Source organism: Amphiura filiformis, chromosome 9, assembly GCF_039555335.1.
Source record: "Amphiura filiformis chromosome 9, Afil_fr2py, whole genome shotgun sequence".
Lineage (NCBI taxonomy): Eukaryota > Metazoa > Echinodermata > Ophiuroidea > Amphilepidida > Amphiuridae > Amphiura > Amphiura filiformis.
In genome coordinates, this window is record NC_092636.1 from 26,043,889 (window position 1) to 26,062,691 (window position 18,803).

Here is an 18,803-nt window from a genome sequence, read left to right on the forward strand (position 1 = left end):
TCACAAAAGCGAAAATTGGAAAATTGACCCCTATTAGCGAGGGCATTACTAATCACATGCTCCAGACCATATCGGTCCATGCGCCATTGAGTGACCAGTGTAATTTAAACAGGTGTGAATTTAAACAGGTGTTATATAATGTAGGATGATGGTCTGTAAATTGAGGGTCTTCCTCTGGCAATATGTATGGAAATGGTTGAATTATTCCACAAATTAATGGCACCCTCCCATAAAGACACATGAATTTTAGCATACATTTTTGGGAATTCCCAGACTAAAATTTTATCCAAAAAAGAAAAGGGAATTCCCAGTTTGAAATAAAATGCTTAAACTAAACATATTGGGAATTCCCAGTGTCCCTAAAGAATTTAAAAGGCAGACAAATTTTCACCAACATTTTTAGACTTAGGAATTCCCATGTCTTCTTTAGGGTTTTGAGAAAAATTACCCTTATGGGGGAATTCCCAGACCAACTATTGGTGAAAAGTTTGCAGGAATCACAGGAGTACCTTTAATTTCTGGAATAACCCATTATTTGGATTTTGTCCAAGTAATTTTCTTTAATGTACCAGTCAATTAAAGCTATAATGTACACTTTCCATCAAGTTTTTATTTTTGTTATTCTTTACCCCAAATGCTGAAATAACATTAGTAAGAACTGCCAGGCAGGGTTTCTTAAGTAAAGTCACAGAAACCCTACTGGCTATCTTGGTTATTTAACAAAGAGTTCAATATGGTGAACTTTAAAGTCGTGATTACTCTGAAATTGCTCAATCTAAGCACATATTATCCTGATCTAAGTGCTGTGTTTCTGCAAACTTGGCAAAGTTTCAGAACTAGTACATAGCAAAGATATTTTCATGCACAGAAAATGTGACCTTGCAAGGCATAGAGCCTTCCTGCTTTGAAATAGTTACGCCTACGCATAGTAGTTCAAACTAAATTGTGTAGGCCTATACCATGTATATACTGCACCATCTTTCAGTATATAAGTTAAAATCAGCACATAATCTGACATTGTGTTCACATTCTCTTGCTACATCAAGTTGTGTGTGCAAGTCAAGCCAAAATGGCTGTTGCTTCACAAAATTTCTTGTCTCTGGTCCTGATATTGATCATCACTCTTGCCGTGATAGACTCAAGCATTGGCAATCCTGTCAAAAGATTGGCAACCAATAATGGCAGTAATGGAACACACAATTTGGTAGATTCAATTCAATTGGATCCTTATGACAGTCCTCAAAACACTCAACTCTTGGAAAACATAAAAAACTCTGTCTCTGTACATAGTAGTATGGTGCAAATGCAGCAGTCAGTTTTGAGTAGTATGGTGCAGATGCAACAGGACATACTTCAGGAGCTTACCAATATTAAGGACCTGTTACATAATCAAACGGTTCAGGAACTAAAATCTCAGCCACGTAATGCCTGCTCCAATGGGCTATTCCATTTAAAATCCACACTACCCCTGTGGAAGATTTTGGAAATATCTTCCACAGGGGGAGTATGTTTTTCAAATGTAATTGGTCAGGAGTTAATCATTTTGAAACCCATACTCCCCCTGTATTATGGCTTTACCTATATCTTCCACAAATGGAGTGAGTATTTCAAGTGGAAGTTCCCCAATTGTCTATTCAATTCAAAACTCATACTCCCTCTGTATAAGACTTTATCTAAATCTTCCACAGGGGGAGTGTGGGTTTTAACTGGAATAGCCCAATGTTCTTGTCAGTACAGGGCATTATGCAATATCAATATCACCTCCAGATATTGGTTCCACCTCATTTTCTGTGATCTGTGACACAGACGCTACTCCGGGAGGATATGGCTTATATTTCAGCGTAGATTTGATGGCTCTGTCAATTTTGATCGCAACTGGGTAGACTATGAGAATGGATTTGGCTCACTGGATGGGGAGTTCTGGCTGGGTTTGAAGAAGCTTCATGCCTTGACAAGCGACCTCAATGCGATTAATCGGTGGGAGTTTAGAGTTGACCTAGAAGATTTTAGTGGCAATCATGCATATGGTGTTTATGACAATTTCCAAGTTGGAGACAATTCATCTTTCTATAGGCTAACCATTGGATCTTACACAAGTGGTACAATTGAAGACCATCGAGACAGGGGAATAAAGAGCTCCACAAAGAGATTTTTGCTCTTAATCACTGCGCATTTACTACCAAGGACCAGGATCATGATCGATATTATGAAAAAAACTGCGGAGTTTACTCTCGTAGTGGCTGGTGGCATGACCGTAGGTGTGCTCGCTCCAATGTCAATGGCCTGTATCTTGGAAGAAATGGTGACAGTCACACAGGCATGACTTGGTATGAATATCATATGAATCGGAAATATTGGCATGCACTGAAGAAAACTGAACTAAAGATACGGCCGGTAAATTAACCCAGAAACTGTAGATTGATCTAAAGAGAACATTTTGAACAATCATGTGTATGTATAACTTGATTACCACTTCTACATGTATAGATCTTTTCCTGAAGGCTACAGAAAAAGCGAAAAAAAGCGCCTGTTCTACATGAAGGCTATAATGACTCATGAGCCTAACAAAATGGCAGAATTAAGCTTGAAAAATCTGACAAATATTTGCAATCAGATATTTTTTTTCTCATCAATCCACTTCTACCATAAATGGCTGTTTTAACTTACATATATACACAGCTAAAAGTATAAATCCCCAAAATGCAAACTCTGGTTTGATTAGGCCTGTAAAACCTGGGCGTAGAACAGGGTTTATTTCGTTTGTTCCCTAATCTTAATATATGTATTATGTTACAGAACTGATTTACAGTAAAATTTAGACATACAACTGCTTAGCACGTCCTTATGCTGAAGCATCAGAGTTTAAAGTGACAATCAAGAGATTTCCATAAAAAGTATTTTGCTTGCCTACTCTATCAAATGGTCAACAAGCACAGATAGGTCATTTCATCATTATGTGGACAGTGTCTTAAAAAATCAAAGCAAAAAGACCTGTGAAAAACCAAAATCACTGGTCATCATATATTGAGGAGTTTTTGGTAGAATTTCACCAGAATTTTACTTTCATTTCAATTTTTTTTTTTTTGACAAATCTTGATGCCAAGTTAAGCTCCCCTTTTATCAAGTAAAATTTGTGTGATTAAGGGATCTGGAATGAGCGTTTTGAGTGTTTCGACAGTATTTTTTGTGGGACATTAGAGCACATCAGACATATCAAATTGCATTCTGAATACGAAGAATGTCCTTCTGATATCAAATAATTTTGATTTTTTTTAAAATTCGCAATGTAATACACATTTTATGGCAAATCATTAAAAATTGATATTTTGGATATTTAACAGTACTTGAAGTAAACTTTATAAATCTAATGATTTATACTTAAAGTGTATGTAGGTGGGACGAAAAGTCGACGATCAATTGAAAATTTTGACCTTTCGTATTGAAGATATGGATTTTTTTTCCCAAAACACAAAAATAAAATAGGTCTTTTGGGGAAAAAATCCATACCTTCAATATAAAAGGTCAAAATTTTCAATTGATCGTCAGCTACATACACTTTAAGAATATATCATTAGATTTATAAAATTTATTTCGAGGACTGTTATATATCAAAAATTTGAAAAATATCAAATTTTAATCATTTGTCTTAAAATTTGTATTATATTGTGATTTTCAAAAAATGAAAATTATTTGATATCAGAAAGACATGCTTCGTATTCAGAATGCAATTCGATAGATCTGAGGTGCTCTCATTTCCCACAAAAAATACTGTCGAAATTCTAGATCCCTTAAGGTACTCTTTTCCCCCATTGTTGCTGTTTTAGAAACCCTAAGTGAGATACTAACGTATCATGCCCAGCTATGAAAAATTACCCTTTTTACTTGTTTTTTGTATGAGGGTGATATACAACTTGAAATACAAGCCCATCAAAAACAAGCATTGAAGAGTTATTGAAGATGAAATGCAATTAAAAATATTCATATCATTAAAATAATTGCAAGTCTGGAAACAATATGGATATGTGCTCCTGATACATGGCATACCAATTCAAGTGCAGGCACCTAGATATTTATATGGTCATGCCCTATAGGCCTCGGAGGATGTAGGTATAGTTACCTAGCTGGGGGGTTTTCAACCCCCCGAGCTAGGTACTGTTTTGCTACCCGATCTTTACCTAGCTGGGGGTTTACAACCCCCCAGCTAGGTACTGTTTTGCTATCCGATCTTTCTTCTTCTTCTTTCTGGCAATAACTTCAAAATGCTTCTCCTCCTACATGTTACACCCTACAATTACGTCACTTGCACATATGTATCGCCTATATCCAGTGCCCATAGGGTCTAAACAGAATTGGAGTCAAAGGTCATTAAGGGGGAATTTCCGGTATTTAACCATCATCATCATCAAAATGCTTCTTCTGCCACATATTATATAGTACAATGATGTCATTTGCATATATACATCGGCTATACCACACGGCTATAACTTGTATACAGATTTGGGGTCAAAGGTCATTAAGGGGTAAAATCTTATAATTGCATTATCTGGACATCTGTAAGGGGTATGGGGCTCAAATTCGGTGACAACAAATCTGATGATCAGGGGAACATTTTGCGGGGTCAGGTCAAAGGTCATGCAGAGGCCAAATTTTAGAAACGCATTTCCTGGACATCTGCAACGGGTGCAGGGCTCAAACTTGGTGACAACAAACTTAATGATCAGGGGAACATGTTGGAACACTTTGCAGGGGTCAGGTCAAAGGTTATCTGGGGTCAAATCTTTATAACTTCATTTTCTGGATATCTGCAAGGGGTATGGGGCTCAAACTCAGTGACAACAAATCTCATGACAAGGGGAACATTTTGCAGGGGTCAGGTCAAAGGTCATGTAGAGGTCAAAGTTTCTAAATGCATTTTCTGGACATCTGTTAGGGGTACGGGGCTCAAACTCCACAACAACAAACTTACTGACCTGGGGAACATTTTGGAACACTGTGCAAGGGTCATGTCGAAGGTCATCTGGGTCCAATCGTAGAATTTCATTTTCTGGATATCTGTAAGAGGTATGGGGCTCAAACAAGGTGACAACAAACCTCAAGACCAGGGGAACATTATGGAACATCATGCATAGGTCAGGTCAAAGGTCATCTGGGTCAAATCTTAGAATTGAATTTTTTGGACATCTGTTAGGAGTAGGGGAGATTGGGGTTAGTTGAAACATTTTTCACAAAATCGTCTTTTTAACGCAAACCGATTACTTTCAAGAAACACTAGCCATATCAGTATAAACATATACATACATGCTACAAATACAGCCTTAAACTTTATTGGACCTGTTTATGATTATTCATATAATCCAATTTGAAAATTTGAAAAAAAGTGTTTCAACTAACCCCACCCCTGGGGTAAGTTGAAACATAGGGTGGGGTTAGTTGAAACACGGCTTGTAAAAATTTCAAAATAATTATTATTGTCTTGTTAGGGTTATACTTCCCTTGAAGGCACCCTTTAACATACAATCAGTGTGAAAAAATAAATAAATATATTATGTGGGAGTGCGGTTCAATACTTTGGACACAAGGTGACGAGTGTCACCATGGACCAAAATATGAGAAGCCTAAAATATTATAAAATGTACTTTCTGTGTGCACTTTTTGCTTGTATTATTGCTTTTTAACCATATTAAAGCAATATTGAAGAAATGGTAAACATGTTACAAATTTTTAAAAGTCAAATTTTTAACCATATTTTTCTATGCGATTTTCATGTTTCAACTAACCCCACCTCAAAAGTTTCAACTAACCCTGATGCCGATTTTTACATTTCAAAGTTCATTACACAAAAGAAGAAATACAATAAAACTTTTATTTAACATTATTCTGGGACTTACTACTAGTGCTTATGATTCTCAAAAAATAATCCCCTGAATCTTCAAACAACATGGAGATAACGCATCTTTTCTGAGGGGTATAAAAATTAGTCAGTAAGTCAAAAAACAGATATTCCTTTCCCAAGCCAACACTGGTGGGGCATCAGTGCTGTTGCTAATTTGGTGAATGACCCTTACTAATACCTATTACTAGGTGCCAGTATTTTACCAAATTAATTTTTTGTGTCAGAAAAAAATGCAATGTTTCAACTTACCCAGTGTTCCAACTAACCCCAATCTCCCCTACGGGACTCAAACTCGGTGAAAACAAACGCCATGACCAGGGGAGCATTTTTGGAACATTTTGTAGGGGTCAGATACCTCCACAACACCAACATGCCCCAGCTAGGTTTGTGGTCTATGACCACCATTTGCCACTAGTTCTTCTTTCCTTCTTCTTCTTCTTTCTGGCAATAAATTTCAAAATGCTTCTCCTCCTACATGTTACACCCTACAATTACGTCACTTGCACATATGTATCGGCTATATCCAGTACCCATAGGGTCTAAACAGAATTGGGGTCAAAGGTCATTAAGGGGGCATTTCTGGTATTTAACCAAATACCTTCAAAATGCTTCTTCTGTCACATATTATATAGTACAATGATGTCATTTGCATATATGCATCGGCTATACCACACGCCTATAACTTGCATACAGAATTGGGGTCAAAGGTCATTAAGGGGGTAAAATCTTACAATTGCATTATCTGGACATCTGTAAGGGGTATGGGGCTCAAACTCGGTGAGAACAAATCTCATGGCCGGGGAACATTTTGCAGGGGTCAGGTCAAAGGTCATGCAGAGGTCAAATTTAAAAATGCATTTCCTGGAGATCTTTAAGGGTACAGGGCTCAAACTTAGTGACAACAAACTTAATGATCAGGGAATATGTTAAAACACTTTGCAGAGGTCAGGTCAAAGGTTATCTGGGGTCAAATCTTATAATTGTATTTTCTGGATATCTGTAAGAGGTATGGGGCTCAAACTCAGTGACATCAAATCTCGTGACCAGGGAACATTTTGCAGAGGTCAGATCAAAGGTCATGCAGAGGTCAAATCTTAGAAATGTATTTTCTGGACATCTGTAAGGGGTACGGAGCTCAAACTCAGTGACAACAAACTTGATGACCAGGGGAACATTTTACAGGAGTCAGGTGAAAGGTCATCTGGGGTCAAATCTTAAAATTGCATTTTCTGGACATCTGTAAGGAGTACGGGACTCAAACACAGCGACAACAAACCTCATGACCAGGGGAACATTTTGCGGGGGTCAGATACCTCCACAACACCAACACACCCAGCTAGGTTTGTGGTCTATGACCACCATTTGCCACTAGTTTCACTTCCTTTCTATTTTTAAACAAAACAGTTATACATTACATGAATGTACTGCATTTGTTCCATTAACCGCCCAGGGCACATAACAAAGTGATTTAGGGTGGCACTTATTTGTTATATTGTTTATATCAGGCCTTCTCAATTGGTGGTGCGTGCACCACTTGTGGCGTTTGGAGTCAGTCAAAGGTAATTTTAATATTTTTTTCACATTAATCTTAAACAAATAAAAATCCCTTTAAAAAGGGATGCGTCTGGTCCAAAGAGAAGATTGGGTGCGTTGTGGGCATGGAAACAGACTTGAAGAATCAGGAATCAAATACTAGTATAATATGTACTCTCATGGCGTTTTATTATTCGACATATAAAAATAATTGTAGTTAGTGGTAATTAAATATAAAAATGATAAGAAAGTTTTGATATCTTGACAATTATAGTGGTATTAGAGATATAAGATGCACTTGAGTTATGTCTAAAAAAAAAATAAAAAAAAGACTTAAGTGAATGTGCAAATTGTATTTGTCTAACTGATTGTATACTGTTTGAATAGTTTAGTAGGCCTAAACTGTTTGAATAGTAATATAGCAGCGACAGGTGTTTTCTCTAATTTGATAGATACTTTTTGACACCATTGACCCCATATGACCTTTGACCAAGGATGACCTCTGATTGATGACCTCTGACCTTGGATGACAATTAATTAATTCATTCATTCATTCGTTAATTAATTAATTAATTAATTAATTAGTTCAGACACTATATCAGCGTCAGGTCCCGTGGGACCAGACGCGAAAAGGGGTGAAATACCCAATCTGGGCCTTTAAAAACCTTTAATCCAGGAGCTTCCAGGGGTACTGCCCCCTGGACCCCCGATAAAGCAACATCACTGCACCGTACCCGCTATGCACCCACTCTAACTCACAAAGTCCTCAGGCTCCTTTACATGTTAAAACATGTTGCCACTTCATGATCACTGACATTTTCCAGTTCAAGTGGCATTTAATTCAAATAAACTAGTTGAGAAGGCCTGGTTTTATCATCTCATACATAAACTTGGCCCACAATACAGATTTTATGTGTCGAAGGTTCCGTGTTTGATACATGCGAAGTTGGATCATTCACATAATGATGGAGGATCATGTGTAGTAAAGTCACTGGATGGGCGCTTATAGGGGCATGGGCTGTTAATGAAATGATTACGGTACATTGTACATGTATACATTGTACTTCCTTCTATATCAAGTTAAGAGTCATTTCATCCTTTCAAATTCAATCTCTATCATATATATTTTTTTGGTACATAAATCTGCAATTCATTGACTTCAAAATGGTTGCTACTTCACAAATGTTCTTGTCTCTGATAATAGCATTGATTATTGCTTATGTGAGTATAGAACCAAGCTTTGGGATACCGGTTAAAAGAACAGCAACTGATGATGACTGTTATGGAACAGATTGCTATGTAGATATGGACTATTATGATAATACTCGCAACATTGAACTTCTGGTAAATATCAGTAGCTCAGTCTCTGTACTACCATCTCTTTTGAGTAGTATGGTGCAAATGCAGCAGACAGTTTTGAATAGTATGATGGAGATGCAAGAATCCATTTTGGCAGAGATGCAACAGGGCATGTTTCAGGAGCTTACCAACATAAAGGACCTATTACAAAATCAAACAGTCCAGGAGCTACAATCTCAGCCACATCACGACTGCTCCAATGTTCTCACTACAGGGCAGTATACAATATCAGTATCACCTCCAGATATTGGATTAACCTCATTTCATGTGATCTGTGACATGGACACAGCTTCAGGTGGATTCGGATGGCTCATATTCCAGCGGAGATTTAATGGTGCCGTCAATTTTGATCGCAACTGGGTAGATTATGAGAATGGATTTGGCTCACTGGATGGCGAGTTCTGGCTGGGTTTGAAGAAACTTCATGCACTGACAAGTGACCTTAATCGATGGGAGTTTAGAGTTGACTTAGAAGATTTTGATGACAATAATGCGTATGCTCTTTATGACAATTTCAAAGTTGGAAACAGTTCATCTTTCTATAGGTTAACCATTGGATCTTACACACAGGGAACTGCAGGAGATTCAATGAGAAATCATGATCTTAATGGCATGGCATTTACTACCAAGGACCAGGATCATGATACTTATGCAGCTGGGCACTGTGCAGTTCGATATCGTAGTGGCTGGTGGCACAGGAGCTGTGCCCAGTCCAATGTCAATGGCCTGTATCTTGGAGCTAACAGTGACAGTTGGACAGGTATGGCTTGGTATCAATGGAAGGAATGGCATGCACTGAAGAAAACTGAATTGAAAATACGGCCAGTAAATTAACCTGGCAACTGTAAATTGATCAAAAGAGAACATTTTGGACATCATTATATGTATGAGTATCTTTTAGAGACATTTGATCACCAGTAGATCTTTTCCCAAAGGTGACAAAAACCCTGATTTACAAACAGATGGTAAGGTCAGTTGTTCTGAATTTTTTTCTTTCAAAAAGACTAATGATCCCCACAAAAATCACATAAAGATGTAAAAATCTGTACAATTTTTGAAATAATTTTTTTAATTTGCTTTCATCAATCCACGTCAACCAAACAATTAAAAATTAATTGCTGTTTTTACATGCATACAGCTAAATTTAGGGATTTTTTCCTTGTTTTAAATCTTGTTTTAAATCCCCAAAATGCAAAATCTGGGTTGGTCGGGCCCATAGAATCTGGCATAGAACAGGGTTTTTTCCCTGTTGCATAATCTTAATATATGTCATATGGACTATTAAAAAAAATAGAAATAATTACATGCCTATTTTAAGAGGTGATCAGCATTAATATGAAAAAACTGAACTGAATTACGGCCAGTAAATTGACTTGAAAACTGTACATTGATCTAAAGAGAATTGTTTCTAAACAGATGGTTGACAAAACACACATACTTAAACTGGATCTATAAAGATACACTCCCGTGAAATACGCGTTACGCATTAATTTTCTTGTTTGTTTTTAGATTGTTTTCTTGTGTCATTTTATAATAAAGCCTGAAGAAGGTACGGTTGGTACTGAAAATTTGCTGCTTAAGTACAACTGTTTCCCGTCTCCGTTCGTTTTATTTGATCTAAAGAGAACATGTGAATAAGTTGTTATATGTATTAGTAGCTTTTAGAGACATAATAATCTCAAGATCTTTTTCAGTTATATTTAAATATAAGATTACTTAAAGCCTTAATGTACGATCTTTTTAAATTTTTAGATTTTTCTTTTTTTCTTCCAAAATGATAATATGCAATCATTATGAAAGTATCCAATACATTTGGACACGAAAAACATTGGGAATTTGTAAAGAAACAACATCATGAACTTCACCTCTATCACTCGAAATATCTCGCACTATTTGGATTAGGACGGCGAAGTGCGGCCTCAGAGTTAGTCTCCCACGCAGCCAGTTTAGTTACGCTCCTCCACATGTGGAGGGAGCGTAAGGCACATGAAACTTGATATCGAGTTTAGCGTCCCTTTTTTTTCAGCTCATATGAGGCAACTATTTTATTATTCATTATTTTCAAAGTTTCATTATACGCGGCCTTTTACCAATGCTTATGCACTTTTGTTCATTCTATTTGGGTCCCAAATGTCATGAATAGGCCTACACATAAACGTTTATAAAAGTATAATTATCTTGCTTTTTGTTGAAATCAAGTTTTAAAACAAACTCATTTTATTCCGAAGTATATCAGTCTTCTTCACTCCAATTTGTACTAACCTCTCTGTATACATTTGAGAATAGGGGAAAAAATGGGGGGGGGGGGGGTTGACTCATTTATACAAAAATAACAATCATGCAGAACATTGAAATAATTATTATTGGCACATTTTGTTAAAAATAGGTCTTTTATATATAGTATCTCCTATCTTAAATTATAAACATAAACAATGTCCATGGCTAGGTTAAGTTCACTTCTAGTTACCCTGGTATCCCAAAGGTATAGTTGAAATAATTGGATAGAGCAAGGGTCAAAAATCTGTATATTTTTAATGGTCAAATATTTAGATGAATTCTTCCACTAGTTGTCAAGGTTTTCTATAGTTTTTGAAGGGGTTTAGGTTTAGTAGTAATTTGCACAATAATGAATTATTTTCAGATTTCAAACGCTGCACAAAATTCATAACGCGGGCGTGATGGACGCTAAACTCAGAATCAAGTTTCAAGTGCCTAACCAAACTGGCTTTGTAGGAGACTACGATTTGCGAGTCATAATCTAAAAATGATCATAATCTAAAAATTATGATAATATGTTGGACCAACAGAAAATCATCCTGTTTTACTACAAATAGGGCGAATTTGACAGTTTGCTCATAGATTTAATTTTTTTTTTAAATCTGTTTTGAAAAAAATAAAGGTATATTTTGAAAAAGGATCATACATTAAGGCTTTAAATTAAAAAATGGAAACATTATTATGCTCATTAAGAGGTGATTGGCATTAATGCCTGGCCCCCCAACTCAACCCAAAATTGGCAACCATGAGAGTTACCAAAAAGCACGGAAAAGGGGTAATTTTTTTATCAGTAGCAAGGACCGCGAAATTGGCAAAATAGGGGGTATATTTCATTTGGACAGTCCGTGAAATTTGACCGAAAACAGCAAAATAGGGTGTATTTAATTTGCACTGTCCGCAAAATTTGGATAAAAGGGATACTTGAGAAAATCCGGTAATTTATGTCAATATTTAGTGTCATTGAAAAGGGGTGTTTGAAATTCTAGTCATTGAAAAGGGGTGTTTGAAATTCTAGTCATTGAAAACCACAAAAAAGGGGTTGTTTTTTGGCCAAATTTGTCCTTGATTTTGCATGAAAAAGGGGGGTAATTTTGATGAAAAATCATTGCAAAGGGGGTCTTTGAAAGATTTGCTAACTCTCATGGTTGCCAACTTTTGTGTCGAGTTGGGGGGGTAGGCATTAATGAGTATAAGCTGTCTTAGTTATTTTGAGAATGCTGAACTTAAATCTGTTGTCTAAGGTGTATTTTGTACCCATGCTACCTCTCAGCTAAATGTGACCCGTTCTGACAAAACCAGGAACAAGTCGCATTTTTGACATTTCATGACACAGGACAATAAGCTTCAAAATGATACCAAACAGGGATAGCACAAGCTCAATAATGTAAAGATTCCAATTGACTTAAGCCCTGCAAAACCCAAATTTTAAGGGGTCTGAAGTTATTAATACAGATATAATGTTATTTTGTATTGCTGTTGGGTGAGTTCTTTTAAAGAGGCCTTTGAGATGTAGTTGAGAAAGAGCCATAGGCGTAGATCCCTGGGGGGGGGGGGGGGTAAACCCCAATATTTTGCCAGGGGATGGTCCATACAATCATCCCCCCAATGTTAATACCTTAATATGGGTTTCTGATCAAATTAACCTAATATTTGTCCATTTTAGCCCCAAAAGTGCAAATTTTGCGTGCTTTGGGCACATGCATTTATTTGACTTTTGCACCATATTTTATCAGTTTAGCTTGTGCACTTGTACCAAAAGGTACCAAAAGGTGCTGGATTCACTATACTTTTTTTCCAACCCCATCCCCCCATGTCAAAAAGAACTCTACACCACTGACTGCAGGAGATGGTGCAAATCTGGCTACAATTTCATTGTGGGCACGATGGCTGTGATGTTGAGTATACATTGGACTTTAAATAGCCCTGTTCTCCTAACATTCAAAGTGGGATTTAACACAATATCAGCACTCAATTTTGGATATTGGCCTATTCCATTTGAAATCCACACTACCCCTGTGGAAGATTTTGAAAATATCTTCCACAGGGGGAGTATGTTTTTCAAATGTAACTGGTCAGGGTTAATCATTTTGAAACCCATGCTCCCTCTGTATTATAGCTTTACCTATATCTTCCACAACTGGGGTGAGTATTATTCAAATAGAGGTTGCCCAACTGCCTATTCTAGTTAACACTCCTACTCCCTCTTGCCCAACTGCTTATTCTAGTTAACATTCCTACTCCCCCTGTGGAAGACTTAAGCTAAATCTTCCACAGGGGCAGAGTACATTTTAAATGGAAAGGCCCATTCTTTGCTTTCACCTTACCTAGTTAATCTGCTAAAAGGACTGGAAAGGCTCATTAATATGTAATTTTTGCCAATATTTTGCTAAATCAATGCATAAATGTTCAGGATACTTTTATTTTGCATACTTTTGCCCTGAAACTTGGTCAAAGTGTTTCTAATATGTCCTTATATATTATATAGTGAAGCCCCCCTCTAATTTGCATAATTAGTGAGCTAATTTGCATAATTTGCATAAATGCTAATTAAGTGTGCTTTGCTCTAAACTCAATTAATCTGTTTAAAACATGCTTAGAGCACTTCCATAATGCCTCCAATACCACCATAACCATGGTGTCTGATTTCAACAGCATTAGATGCGCAAGAGTATAACATATATCTATTCTGCTTCACATTTGTTATTTGTAGCAACTTTATTAGCACATTGTTAATGTTTGTTCCAAAGCTACACAAATCTGAATTTGATGAATTCTATGGTATTCTATGGCAGCAAATAACAGATTGTCTTTTACATCAACTGTCATGGACTCTATCAATGGTGATGGTACGACGTGTTATATATTAAAATAGAAATATATCAGTTAAGTCTGCAAGATACCTTTGCATAAAAAAAAGTATAACTCCACTTGTTTGTGTCATATGTGATCCGTGGTGAAGGAAAATTTTCATTGAAACAAAACCAAACAATTTACTCACTATTGGCAGTTTTGCCTATCATGGTCAATAGGCATCATCAGAATGATGATGGATGATCCTTACTTCCGGTTGGAAGTATCCCGACTGTAGAAGGTGTATTTACAGCTGCAGATATTCTATTAAGGATAGTTTGTTCATAGCAATTACAAATAAATTTTTCTTAAAGAATTGGTTATACATGTGTACATAGCAAACAAACATGAAGAGTTATTAACATTGAAAATTAAATATGCATGTGGGATGGCAGGAGCCATATTGTTTCAGTTTTAGCCATTTAACTAAAAACTGGCAGTGTATTTCTTACAATACATTGATCTTATAAAATAAATGTCAAGGAAGCCAATAATTGTATTTATATTTCCATATGTCTTGCAGTCCTGAGTTGAATAATTAAGGCCAATACTATAAATGTATTGGGCATTTCCCTCTCCTGATCAGAAACATCATGCACATAGGGCAGAAATTAAGCCTTGGAATCTCCTTTATAGAACCCATACCATTCCTCTTGTGTGTCAGCTTTATCTGTGTCAATATTTGAATGAAAAACACCGCTAGGTTATTCTCCACTCTGACCCGCCTTAAATTATTCACATCATAAAAATATGTCCTTTTCAAGTCTGGAAACAATAAGTATGTGAGCCGGATATATGGCATATCAATTCAAGTGCAGGCACCTAGATATTATGTGTACATGGCCTAGGCCTGCATGGGAGGAGGTAGTTTCACTTCCTTTTTGTAATTAAACAAAATAGTTATACATTTAGTTCAAACTACATTGTATGCATTTGCTTCCTTCAGTATACAAGTTAAGAGTCATCTCTCGTCTGTTCAATCGCTATCACAAATTGTTTTGGTACATAAATCTATGATTCTTTGACTTCAAAATGGCTGCTACTTCACAAATGTTCTTGTCTCTGATAATAGCATTTATTATTGCTTGTGTGAGCATAGACCCCAGCTTTGGGAAACCTGTCAAAAGGACAGCAACTGATGATGACTGTTATGGAACAGATTGCTATGTAGATATGGACTATTATGATAATACTCGCAACATTGAACTTCTGGTAAATATCAGTAGCTCAGTGTCTGTACTACCATCTCTTTTGAGTAGTATGGTGCAAATGCAGCAGACAGTTTTGAATAGTATGATGGAGAGGCAAGAATCAGCTTTGAATAGTATGACGGAGATGCAAGAATCCATTTTGAGTAGTATGGCAGAGATGCAACAGGGCATACTTCAGGAGCTTACCAACATTAAGCTATTACAAAATCAAACAGTCCAGGAGCTACAATCTCAGCCACATCACGACTGCTCCAATGTTCTCACTACAGGGCAGTATACAATATCAGTATCACCTCCAGATATTGGATTAACCTCATTTCATGTGATCTGTGACATGGACACAGCTTCAGGTGGATTCGGATGGCTCATATTCCAGCGGAGATTTAATGGTGCCGTCAATTTTGATCGCAACTGGGTAGATTATGAGAATGGATTTGGCTCACTGGATGGCGAGTTCTGGCTGGGTTTGAAGAAACTTCATGCACTGACAAGTGACCTTAATCGATGGGAGTTTAGAGTTGACTTAGAAGATTTTGATGACAATAATGCGTATGCTCTTTATGACAATTTCAAAGTTGGAAACAGTTCATCTTTCTATAGGTTAACCATTGGATCTTACACACAGGGAACTGCAGGAGATTCAATGAGAAATCATGATCTTAATGGCATGGCATTTACTACCCTAGTAAAAATTTGTCCGAAATACCGGCGTATCATGCAAGCAAGAAACTTGATTTTGCTTGCAAATGCTTGCATTCACATGCAATACGTGCAAATACTGTTTTTATGTTGCATGTTTCTTGCAAATTTCTTTTCAAATCAAATGCAAGTACAGTCAAGTGATTAAAAGTTAATGAGTGTTTGTATAAATAGTTTTGCTCCACCCACAAAACAGTGTTGTTCCGCCACTTATTTGCAGTACATTGTAACTATTCTAAAAAGGTTTGAGTCAAAACATCTAAGTGAAGTTTTGCTCCACCCATAAAACAGTGTTGTTCCACCCACTTATTTGCAGTAACTTTTCTAAAAGGTTTTGGCCAAAACCTCTAAATTACATGTACTCACTAATTGATAATTGCCTATCCTGATCAGATTCACAACTTGAGTAATCTCCAGCACATTGTTGCAATAAATCAAAATGTTCTGCAGCCTTGTATGTCAAATAGGAACTGTTATTTGGCAATAGCCCTATATGGGGTGTTTGAGGATTTGTGTTCTCGGCATTCACAACAGGATTTTCACCATAAGTCAAAGCCTACACATTGTATCTCTTGTTATGCTATAGGCATATAGGACACACAGATTCAGATTGTTTTATTTTCACATAGATTTATAACTTCACATACAAAAATATTTATATTAATTTCACAATGGTAGCATATATATAAATAATACAATTGATGCACAAATCATCATAATAATAGCAATGACAATGGTTACACTTGTTAGCAGTCTTATGCAAATAAAAGCCATTGACACTGCAGCTATGGGGAGAGGCAGTCACATAAAAATTTCAGGATAAAATTGCCTTCATGCTCAACTATACAATGTACTTGATTCCAGATAACCACAGGCTATTAAACTATTCAATTGAGGGACAGGTGAATAATAATTCACTCAGCAATTATCAATGTTACTGGAATCTGCTTTTTATAGACCAGATTATGCTGTTTGCTATTATACCACATGATTTTATTATCAAGCGACCCTATTGTATAAAGCTGTTGTCTCTGATAGTGCTACATGCAGTGTGTTGTATACTGATAGCAGGGTCAGAAGCTCCATTTTTGTTAAAAGGGCCACAGATTCTAACATCTTTTTAACACTCTGACTGCAGAGACTCATACAAAAAGCGTGTGCGAGAAATTTTCTGAGCTTGCATTTGAAAGTTATTATTTAACTTTTGAGAGTTATTATTTAAGCAATTGGCATGCACTTGACAATTTTCAGCAAATGCTCTATAAATATTGACGGAATGATCGATGATGTCAAAACCTTGACAATGCTCTCATCATACACTGCTCTGTTTCTGGAATAGTCATGAATTGTTCTTATAATTTTAAATGTGATGTGATCAAGCTAAATCAGGCATTGGTCGGCAATATTGATTTTGAGATATAAGCCTAGCACTACTTTCGGGCTCTGTTGCTATTAGTATACTATCCAGAGAGGTTACGCGCTCGATTGAACGTCTCGCGCTACGCGCTCGCTAAGTCCGTGAGGGCCACAGACTGCGGCTAATATAAGCCATCAAATGTAATAACTCCTTTTGTTTTTCAAAACCTTCATTTGCTCATATCTCTGGAACTAAACGTCCAATTTTGATTTGGTTTTCAGCAAAATGTAGCTTATTTGATTAAGATCACTGATATAGGAAGATAAAAATTAAGAATGATTTTGCTTTATCATATCACAAATGTGCCCCGAATAAAAAGCAGTCAATATCAGGCATGGAACTTAACTTTTTTTGCCACTCGCCAATCGGGCGAGTAGTTCAAAAATTTACCCGTCGAACAAAATTGTACTCGTCCGATAATCACGGCCGCCAAATCGCGATCAGTGCAGTTTTTTGTGGGTCCATTTCCTCATCATGAAAGACGCGACAGCCGCCGTGTGTTTTAAAATCCATGAAGCCAAAAATTTAATCATTAATTGATGATAAAAATAAGAAATTTCCATTCTTTATTTTAAAAATTATAAAAGCCCAAAAATTTTGACCAACCTTCTAAGAATTGAAGTAATATTTTTAAATGCAACGTCAGGAAATCTTGCACTTTTTGTATGTTTTCCATGACGATTAACAGTAATCTTTTGTATTCCCTGGTTTTATGGGGAAAGCCCGGTTGATGAAATTCAGAGTGACGACGTGCGGTTAATGTATATTTATTTATGTATCACAACCTGAAAATTAACAGTTTTATATTAAGTTTATTTTTTCCTGAATAATTTATGTTTCCTTTATTAATATTATTGTTACGATGAATAAAAGCAATTTTAAAAGACAAAATCTAAATGATAACTTTTTTGTATTACACTTACACTTACACTTACAGGATTGATGGGATTAATTATAGGTTTAGGCCTTTCAGTACCCCATATCCATTTTCTTTCCAGTGCTGATCAATCTTTCCTTTAAACTGATTTGTAGTATTAACTCCAACAACATCTTCAGGAAGGTTATTCCACACATCTACCACTCGCTGGGAGAAGAAGAACTTCCTCAAATTCAAACCTTTCTTCAGCTGCCTTTTGAAGAGTTTGAATTTGTGACCCCTGGTGCCTGTGTTATGAGACATGGTGAAAAGCTGATCTGGGTGGATATCTTCCAAGCCGTTGAGAATTTTGAAGACCTCGATCAAGTCACCTCTCAGTCGCCTGATCTCCAAGGGATACAGGTTCAGTTCTTCAAGTCTTTCTTGGTAGGGCTTCTCCCTCAGGCTTGGAACCAGTTTGGTAGCTCTTCTCTGGATCTTCTCAATGGCTTTGATGTCTTTTACCAGGTAGGGGTTCCATGCCTGCACACAGTATTCTACGTGTGGGCGAATGTATGCCTTATACAAGATAGGGAAGCTCTCCTTGTCAATGTGCTTGAAAGTTCTCTTAATAATCCTCAGGCTAGTCATAGCTTTGTTGGCTGCCTTTGTGCATTGCAGACTTGGTGTGCAGTCGTCTGTAATGTA

The 18,803-nt window shown here is 36.7% G+C and overlaps 2 protein-coding genes across 3 annotated transcripts in view; one reads left to right on the forward strand and one right to left on the reverse strand.

The window, feature by feature from the left end:
• LOC140160798 (von Willebrand factor A domain-containing protein 3B-like) overlaps positions 1 to 18,803 on the reverse strand; it is a 219,615-nt gene that overhangs the window by 106,459 nt on the left and 94,353 nt on the right. The window lies entirely within an intron of this gene.
• On the forward strand, positions 1,070 to 18,182 carry LOC140160420 (uncharacterized). Its single transcript, XM_072183655.1, has 5 exons — positions 1,070 to 1,421; positions 1,800 to 2,317; positions 8,393 to 9,616; positions 14,930 to 15,808; positions 18,177 to 18,182. Exons 1-5 carry the CDS (start codon positions 1,070 to 1,072, stop codon positions 18,180 to 18,182), a joined length of 2,979 nt encoding a protein of 992 aa, XP_072039756.1.

Bases quoted from the DNA above. Each gene is read 5' to 3' on its own strand.
- LOC140160420 (XM_072183655.1), top strand. From the start codon at position 1,070: ATGGCTGTTGCTTCACAAAATTTCTTGTCTCTGGTCCTGATATTGATC. The intron at 1,422-1,799 runs GTAATGCCTGCT...TCTGTGATCTGT, and splicing joins GGAACTAAAATCTCAGCCAC to GACACAGACGCTACTCCGGG. The intron at 9,617-14,929 runs TAACCTGGCAAC...ATAAATCTATGA, and splicing joins TGAAAATACGGCCAGTAAAT to TTCTTTGACTTCAAAATGGC.